Source organism: Podarcis liolepis (assembly GCF_965112155.1).
Source record: "Podarcis liolepis genome assembly, chromosome: 1".
Taxonomy (NCBI): Eukaryota; Metazoa; Chordata; class Lepidosauria; order Squamata; family Lacertidae; genus Podarcis; species Podarcis liolepis.
The window spans coordinates 69,328,040-69,337,644 of NC_139554.1; the positions used below are offsets into that span (position 1 = coordinate 69,328,040).

The window sequence follows — 9,605 nt, forward strand, 5'->3', positions numbered from 1 at the left end:
GCCTCTTTATAAGCTTTTACCATGAACGCATTTCATGTTAAGAAACGCTTTAGCTCTCCAACGTCCACCCGGCAAACAGCTGTTGAAGAAACAAAAGCCAGACCAGAAAAAGCCAATGCAGCAATATTAATTCAGGTCTCCACCTCTGTGGCCTCGATTCTGACTCGTGGCAGCAGCATCAGGAAAATGGAGGGAGGTACAGAAGTGGCAAAATGGATTTGGGGGAGCGCGGCGGGAGGAAACTACGCCCCAAAAGTAAGATTTCGGAAAGAGAAATAATAAAAGCATTTCACATGAACGCTCTCATCTTAAAACACTTCCCCCCGCCAAGGCAAATCCTCTTGGTTTCGATCGAGCTAACTTTCAAGTAAGCATATTTAAGGTCTGGAGTCTCCATTTTGACGTCCAGTTTCCCAGAGGAGAAGCGCTGCTCCTTCAGGAAACCCCACGGAGGCCTTGTCGCGGGGGCTGAGGGGAGCCGCTTCCGTCTCTACTAGCAAAAAGCAGGCGACGGAACTCGAGTGAGAGACGAAGAGGGCCACACCGCCGGTTTTATCTCCTCGCGTGATTTCGCCGTAAGGCCGCGAGACTGCCCTTCGAGCAGTGGGCGGTGGGAGGAGGGCCCTTTCCCGAAAAGGAAGGCCCCGCGGCGTCACGTGACGAGGCGCGGACGGGCCCGAGCCTCTGTCGAAGGCGGAAGTCGGGATGGTTCCGGAGCTGGGAGTTCGCGCCCCGCCTCGGCGGCGATAAGGGGAGGGTCTCTGGGTTGGCTCGGCGCGGGAGTCGGGCATGGCGGCCCCGGGAGGAGTGCGGGCGGCGCTGTGCGCGCTCCTGGCTCTGGCCGCGCTCGCCGGGCACGTAGCCGGCGAAAAGGTATGCGGCGCGCGCGCGACCCCTCCCCGTCCGTTCCCGTGGCGCTCAAGCTCCCTCTCCCTCCACTGAGTCCGCCCGCTTCCTCTCCAGTCCCCGGAATATCTCTGCATCTAGGAGGGAGCGGCAGCGGAAGCCCCACTTTCCGGAGGGTTATGTTAAAAAGAAGAAGCTTATGTTCAAAAGGCCAGGGCTTGTCATATCCATACATTTAGGGAATAAGGCGCCCCCGCTTCCCCGCCACCACCACCGCCCGCAACGCCGGGGCTGTCAATCTCACCTCCGTCGCTGACGCTTGCTTTCTCGTTATCGACGACTTTTAATTTCTGAAAATACATATTTCTGCAGCACTCTTAAAATATCCCTTAAGCAGAACGCATGTAGGAGCTCTCCTTCAAAAAGAAAAAGAAAAAATAAAAGAAAAAGTGGTAGGGCGAGGTAGGAGGATTGCAAAGCACAGCAGAAAGAATCGGTTTTCGGACAGGGAGGTTTTTGCTATGTCATATGTGTTTATCCGATTTACCCCACCCCGAAATGTTTGTCGTTTTCTCATTTCAGATGTCGTGAAGAGCAAAGGGAGGCATTTTGCTTAAGCTTATAATTACAAACATGTTCAACTTCGAAATACATTCCACTTAACTGAATAGTATTTGATGTTGACTTGGGCTTGTTGAGAGTTTCAGTGGCTACCTTTAGCTTTAACATCATGTTTGTGGCCAACAGCAGTTACTATGGATTTTTATGATGCTTCTAATTCTGACTGCTATCTTGCATTCCTATCCTTTGTTCATGTTGTCATCTTGTGTATTTAGACATCTGTAGATGTCTTCTTTTCTTCTTCTTTGGCAATCACTCATAGCCTAGTAAAATTGTCTTCCATGAACACAGTCTTAGCAATGTGTCCGTAAGTGACTGTGGAGGCCATAGGTTTCTGGGTGAGGATCACGGTGAGGATTTGACGTGCCTTACTCTTAGCTCGTTTCTCCCTTTCCTCCTGAGTTCATGTTCAAAGTCCATGACGCCTTTGGTAAAGGCTATTCTCCAAGTGTACACTTGCAGACTGCATTTTAAAGATTTGCCTCAAGAGCGTCTTTAAACCAGCATTTTGCTTTCCATTCTTAAGTTGGGAATAGAGTAGTTGCTTTGGAAGATGATAGGCATCCGAACCACATGACCAATGTAGGAGTTGTTTTTAAATATCAAGCACAGCTGGTTGTGTTTGGGTGTTTCATGATGAGTTGTGGTGTATAAACTGGTATAAAAGATTGCCTGCTTAGATGGCTTTGAGGAACAGTGGGAAATGGAAGATATTTTTTGTTGGAGTGGGGGATTTCAGAATCCCTGGGTTTATTGCTGGAGTTTAAAAGTAGAAAAAGTGTGTAGCAAGATTTACCTTGTTTCTCAAAGCTGCTGAAAGGCTTCAAGGTACATAGCTTGAGGTGTGTTGACTTTGCATTATTACACTACCAAAGGAGGTAATCTATCTAGTTCCCATTTTTACAGTTCTAGTCAAATTAACTTGATCAAGCATGGTTCAATTTATAGAGCCAAACATCTAATCAGAAGTGTAATTTTTGTTAAGTTTTCTTTCTATTATTCATTTTTTAGAAGGTAGGTTGAAGCCTTTGAAGACATGTACGAATTCCAACAGGGTAAAAATCATAAATACTCTGTAAAAAGAGAGGCACTATTGTCATTATACGTCATTTATACTCTTAAGTATTATTTTTTAAACATGTTTCTCCTGTTGATTGTTTTTATGTTTTGTTCTTGATGGCACATCCCTTAGTTCTAAGCTTGTGTTTATTTTTCAGAATTCTGAAGATGTCCGATGTAAATGCATCTGTCCTCCTTACAAAGACCATGCTGGCCAAATTTTCAGTAAGAATGTTTCACAGAAAGACTGGTAAGTATATGGCACTTTTGTCTTGTTCTTGTACTCTTAACTAAAATGTTTGCCCTTTCCTTTATTTAATTGCCATTTCAAAGGTACTGTTGTTGATACAGAATTTTGTAATGTGGAAATTAATCCTTATGCTGAACCTAAAGGAGCAGTAAAGGCAAAAGATAAGGAGCTGTTGAATTTCAGGCTATTTAGTAAACATAGGTAATAAACTATAGTTTCTTTTTTATGATGGAACTGAAATACAACAGCATTTATGAAAGAAAAGCCTTTAGTTCAAAAATGGTTTATTTTCAAGCACTTGCATTTAAGGCAATCAGACAAAACTCCAGTTCTAATAGTTTGGCATACCTTGAGTTGGCTGTCAAAAGTAGTCAAGCAAAGGCATGTGGGTTAGCCTAATTTGTATATATGAACTTGAAACTGGCTTTCATAGTGTCTTTCAATATATAGGGCAAGTCTTGGAGGGAAAAACAGTATTTCCTCTCAATGAATGCTAATACCTACACTGTGGTGCTTTTCTGTTAGCAGGGCCAGCATAGGGGCCCTTAGCATGGAGCAGACAATAGATCCAGAATAACCCCCACCCAATCATGGCGCAGGCTTACTTGTGGTGGCCACTGCTACCACTCTGAGTGTGGCAGCAACGCCAAAACTACTCACTGCCTTCCACCATGGTCCCACACACAGTGGAGAGGCAAGAACACTTTTGAACAGAAGATGAGCTCTGCTCCCATTCAGTCTGGACTGTGGATCCATGAAAATCAATACATTTCATCGTAACATCCAGACATTACGTTTTGGGTAACTTGAAAAATGGTGGGCGGCCACCGCAAATGGGAACTAAGCTTTTCTTTCTTTCAAAAGCAAGGCTGCTCCCTTGTGCTAAAAAACATCCCATAAAGAGATTAGTGAATGGTGACCTGGCCGGGTCAGGCTGGTGACTGCTGGCACCGGTCCCGTCTATTAGTGTAGTGACTGGAAGCTTTTCTTCATGACTAGCTACACCAATGTATAACATGCCCTTTGGCGATAGCTACTACATGTTCCTTAGATGATACCAAAGTAATCCAACTGGATGAAGTTTGGTTTCATTTACAAACTTTAGGAAGTATGGTTTCATCTTCTTTCTGGCTCAACCCAGAATGATTAGATGTCATAGGCATTAGCTTGGAAGGTTTTATGAGGCTAGCAGCATACTTATTTAATGCCTTTGCCATGTCCTGAATCTCCTTAGGTTGGCCATCATGAATTTGATCATTTGCCCTTGTCATTTGAACGATGCAGGAGTCAATACAAACAGAGTGGAACAATTAATAAATTAGCTGTGATAAGTAAGTGTTGTCCAGAAGGTATATGAAAGCAGCCATATACAAAGGACTTGTAAATTTGGTTTTTCATGCACATGTTCACTTTCATTGAGAAAAGTAAGTGCATTCTGGCATATACAGTTAAACCCTCTTCTAATGAAGATAAAGGGATGGTACAGTGCAGTTCCTCACAGTGTAAGCCTCATTCTGTGCTTGAAATCAGAGAAGAAAGGTTTCCACACCAATACTGTCTTGTCTGTATAGGATTAGGCTTTTAGTAGATCGTACAGGAAGAACGCATGGTAGTTCCATAAAAAGAGTGTATGGTATTTCACATGGTGGGAGAACTCTTGACAATGTGAAGTAGGAGGGAAAGCAGATGACAATTGTAGCAATCGCACCTAACTTTCTGTGACCACTTGCCTATTGAAAATACTCCACTTCTGCACCGCCTTCAATTCAACAATTGTTCCTGCCTGCAAAAGAAGGAAAGAAGGTTTTTCTAAGATCTACAAATTGCTTCCTAGGCTACTGCATGCTCTTTTTGAACATCAGAATACCTTTCAGTATGGCTAGAGTAAAGAGATGTCTGTAGAGTAAAGAGGTATGTGTGATTTTGGGAACCAGATGGATTGTTGCCAGGGCAAGGATCTCTTCTCTGAACATTTAACAATCACTCCAGCTGGTGTTACCACTTCCATGCACCACAGCTGATATCCACTGAGGGCTCGCGATGGTGATGAAGATCCGGGAGTAGAGCCTAGCAAGTCAGACAGGGATTTAGAGATTCAGGGCCTTCTCTTAGATACTCCCATGCTGGCATTTGTACTCTAATGTGTTTTCCTCTTCCTAAGTGACTTAAGTTCTGTTGCACCAAATTAAATATTTAAGCAGATCATTATTTGGGTTAAATGTCAATTATTTCTAACTTCCAAAAATATGAATAATAGATTGTGAGTTCTTGATACATTCAGCATGTGTTCTCACTGAAGATGTTTTTTGTAATGTATAATTTTACCTAAACTTACTCTGAGCACTTTTTCCTTTCCACCCAGTGATTGTCTTCATGTTGTGGAGCCTATGCCAGTTCCGGGACCAGATGTAGAGGCATATTGCTTACGTTGTGAATGCAAATATGAGGAAAGAAGCTCTGAAACTATTAAAGTAAAATACCTCTCGATTAACTTTTTTTTAGAACTCAAGCCAGTTAAAGCTCATTTGTTAGGTTAAGACTTTTGCCAAAATCCACATTTTAGATTAGACAAACCTATAAAGTAAAAGTTTGTATAGTAGAACCTACATAAATTGCATAAAAATCCTTCCAGAGAAAAAATATATACTAAAATCATGACTCTTGAGTATTATGTGTGTGATGCAGCAGCTACAGTAATGGAATGTTGGTAGCTAGATTTTGAAGAACATTTTTGCCCTATATAATATTGATTCTGTACTTTACTTAGTGTAAATAAGCCAGCTCTCCTATTTGGTTTCTTTCTACTAACCACAGTTAAGGCCTTTCTACAGTTTGTCCAGGTTCAGTTGTCACAATAAACTGCAGTTAAAATAGAAGCGGAAACTTGCAAACTCCTCACAGCGATGCCAGAGGAGCACAGGGGGTACATGTGAGGTCAAAGAGTGTTATGGCTTGTCTTCATAATGCTAAACTATTGTTTAGCATCACTTGTGAATGCAGCCACTCTCATGCTTCCTAGACCGTTTATCGGTCAACAATTTGTGATGTTTTTCTATCAAGCAACAATGGCTATCCCCCATAGCACATGTTTTGCCAGTCAAGGCATGCTTAACAGGCATAGCATTTGGTCTATTGGTGTCAGTACCATAAATAATTTAAGTTATGATTGGAAGTAACATTAAGTGCTAAGAGTTAGTCATGTTTAAATGCTCACATACAGTAAATCTGCCCACCCTGTTCATTTTTGTGTCCAGTTCTTGAATTGCTTAATATTTTGTTAATATTTTTGCAAGGCTGTGGTAACAGTATCAGAATTGCTTAATTTGTGCATCCAGCTTAACCTTTCTCTGCTGTGCGGACAGTGGCCTTGTTTATTGATGTACAGTATGCTTTCATGGATGGCATTCAAAGCAAGTTTGTGACAAGCTTTACATTGGAGCAGTCCAGGCCCCTCACCCGCTTGTTGATCTCTGCTCTCACAAATTCACTTTGTGCTGTATCCAGAGGTTCTGTTACAACCCATTTTTGCTGCTGTTTCCTGTTTTTTAAAGACTCAATTGGAATGGGCACCTGTTTAGCCATGATAAGTTTCTCTGAGAAAATGAACCCATATTATCTGAAGAAATTGAGTTTTGATTTTCCTACTCTTTAATTACTTTGGTAGCTTTGGTGCATTTTCTCTTTGTTTCACTTAGTCATGCTAAATGCTTAAGTGGTTTAAAAGTCCATTTGGATACATTGATGAGAATGGAATGCCTAAATGTTTACAATGCTGTAATAGACCGTTTGTTTCACTTGGCCAGCCAACATTCTCCCTATTAGTGTGTTTTCAGATGGCATAACTGAACTATTGTCTTACGCCATGTAGGTTACAATCATCATATATCTCTCCATCTTGGGTCTCCTCCTGCTGTATATGGTGTATCTTACCTTGATAGAACCTATTCTGAAGAGACGCCTCTTTGGACATTCACAGCTAATACAAAGCGATGACGACGTTGGGGTAAGTTATTTGTCTAAATAATATTCAAAATCCATATGTTCAAGGTCCCTAGTTGCAAAATTTCAGGTTAAATTTTGATCGTTCAAAATTCTGATGTAAAAATACAACAGAAATATTGTTTTAAAAATATAATACTAAAATAGCAAATAGGCAACAACCCTTACATTGGAAATGGTACTAATCAGCAGACAGCAAATGCCATGGAAAACAAGAGTATCTTTGTTGATAGTGAAAGATGTACAAAGAATACCAGATGGAAGATGGTTTCAGAGGCTTGGCCCCAAACTTAAAAGTCCTGCTTTAAGTGGCAGTTCTTCACTGACCTTCCATAGCACAGAGGAATTATTGTTCAGTTGTCTACATCCAATTTGCCTAATAGTGAATAGGGGTGGTAAGGCGTATTATACATATGACCATGTCACATGTTATGCACATGGTGATGGGTATGTATAAGATCCTGAAATACTCCTTCCCTTGCTCCATCAGGTATAGGATATTTTAACCAGCTCAAATGTATTCCTGGGCTTGTGCAGGTGTTGTTTTAGGCAGCTTGTGTGACTTTTTCACTTAAAACCTGATGTCAGATTTCCAATTTGGCGTATGCTGTTTAAAAAAACCCCTAAAGGCCTTGAAGTATTGCTGCTAAAAGTACTAGTCAGTTTTGACATGTTAACATGGTAAACAGTTCACAATGTGGATATTTAATCCTTAGTATATACCACATACTTGCCCTTCTCTAAAGCTAATATTTAAAACACAGCTTAGTGCCCAAAATCTAAACAGTAGGTTTAGCATTGAATGTTGATGTTTATGAATGGCATTCATCCAGTGGTATGTGTAATAGGGTGGCATGAATGCTTAACATAAATATAGTTGTTCAACTTTGTCACCTAAACAGCTGTATTTTTGCTTTTCTTTTAAGATATTGAATATAAACATGTGTGCTCAGTATTATTTGACATCTTGGAGTGAGTACTCTAAACAGCTTCACAACAATAGGCGTTGCTGATTAGTAGTGTAGTTACTTAGACAGAGTCGCAAGTGTGTTGGTAGTTTAAATTTCAATGCTATCTTACAAACTGAAGAATACACAGGATCCTTTTACTACTCCTGATAATCTTGCACTGGAAAACAATTTATATTGGGTTTAACCAACATTAGCTGTACTAACGTTGGCTAGATACGCCTAATTTCATTACATTAATTTCAATGAGTAAAACATGGATACAATCTACTGGTGGTCTCAGGGAAGTATTAGTTGATTTTCAAGGCAGTATCCAATGAAGTAGTTCTGTTTGACTTAGGGCAAGGACTTTTGGCTGTGCAACAAAACTTCCCCTTCCTTCCATTTTCCCATGTGCACCTTAAACCTCTTCTGGGGTTTCCCTTCAACTCTCCAGAGCAGATTAGGGGAGGAGGCATGGGGTTGGGGGGGGGGTGAGAGAAGAAATAAAGAAAGTTCTATTGTGCAAGTGAAAATTCTCAAGCTCACAGAATCCTCAAGCTTCAACCCTAACTTTGCTATTTTTAATTGCCAAAGAATTGTGTTTGCAAAGTGAATGCACTTCATCTCATGCACAGCAGAAAAGGGGTTGCCAACTTCTGCAGCTGCAACTTCTGCGTGCTGAACGATAACAGTTTAATAATGAAAACTTATCTCCCTTAATTTCAGGATCACCAGCCTTTTGCAAATGCTCACGATGTGCTGGCTCGTTCCCGAAGCCGAGCCAACATGCTGAACAAAGTGGAGTATGCCCAGCAACGTTGGAAGCGCCAAGTCCAAGAACAGCGCAAATCTGTGTTTGACCGTCATGTTGTGCTCAGTTAATAAGTAGAGTAATTATCACCAAATCGTGTTGGAGGAAAATTAATGGACGAAAGTAAAGTGCCAGATTGTTTTCCTGGTGTTCCACTTCATCGGAAGACCATTTTTGCTCGTTAGCAGCAAAGGAAGCACAAACATGAGGGGAAGGAATATCTTCAAATATTTAACAAGCCAAAATCTTAGTACACTACTAAGTTGCTTTTACTAATAAAGCATAAGCTTATTATTTGTGTGCTAATTTTGACATTGAGAGATGATTCACTATGTTTCTTAAATGCAAGTTTCCCTAATATCTATTTGAAGAAATGAGACGGTGTGCCACATTTCTGCTACAAGTGACTTTACACATTGAACTTTTATATATGTATATTTGTTCTTTTCTAACTGTCTGATGCTGTGTATCAAAAACCTGGGTCTTTCAGTATAGCTGTTGCATCTAAAACTGGCTGGTTGTATGCATTTTATTGCTTGCACCTCTGCAACTGTAAGACAGGGAACTCTAGAGACTTGAAGTGCTGTGTAAATGAAACAATGTAGAACAGAATAGGAAGTGTTGGACCTCCTCGGTTGCTTGCTAAGTGTCTACAATGTGATATCTAAATTTATTCATCTAAATCTTAATAGTTGGTGGATGATAAGAATCTTTAAAAATTAGCTGGATAACGGAATGCGAATAAATTATTCAGAATCTTCTCTTGTCCTGGGAGTTAGTTATACTTGGAAAAATTATTTTGATTCTATAAAATTTGTCAAGTGAAGCATTTAAAAATGAAATACCATGTGGAATCCATCTGGGTATTTCAGTCATCAGGTCAATGCATTTGAAGGCATTCATAGTTTTAAGGCTGGAATTGGCTAGTTTTAAGTTTTTTGGGGATTTGCAGGCAACTCCCCCCCCCCCCAAGTGCAACAAACAGACAGCTGTTAGCCATCTGGGCCCTCTGGAACAATTACTGTCCAAGCAGCATTTCTGTTGTGGGAATATTTCAGTTTTCCAGAAG

General features: G+C 40.8%; 1 protein-coding gene across 1 annotated transcript; it reads left to right on the forward strand.

The window, feature by feature from the left end:
• Positions 1–732: 732 nt before the first annotated feature.
• On the forward strand, positions 733–9,297 carry TMEM9B (TMEM9 domain family member B). Its single transcript, XM_083478844.1, has 5 exons — positions 733–873; positions 2,685–2,776; positions 5,139–5,247; positions 6,645–6,779; positions 8,452–9,297. The coding sequence occupies exons 1-5, from the start codon at positions 790–792 to the stop codon at positions 8,605–8,607; spliced, it is 576 nt and encodes a 191-aa protein (XP_083334970.1). The 5' UTR covers positions 733–789; the 3' UTR covers positions 8,608–9,297.
• Positions 9,298–9,605: the final 308 nt, after the last annotated feature.

Excerpts from the sequence above, each read along its gene's own strand:
- TMEM9B (XM_083478844.1), top strand. The coding sequence starts at position 790 with ATGGCGGCCCCGGGAGGAGTGCGGGCGGCGCTGTGCGCGCTCCTGGCT. Across the intron at positions 5,248-6,644 it reads GAAGCTCTGAAACTATTAAA|GTTACAATCATCATATATCT; the intron begins GTAAAATACCTC and ends TACGCCATGTAG. Across the intron at positions 6,780-8,451 it reads AAAGCGATGACGACGTTGGG|GATCACCAGCCTTTTGCAAA; the intron begins GTAAGTTATTTG and ends CCTTAATTTCAG.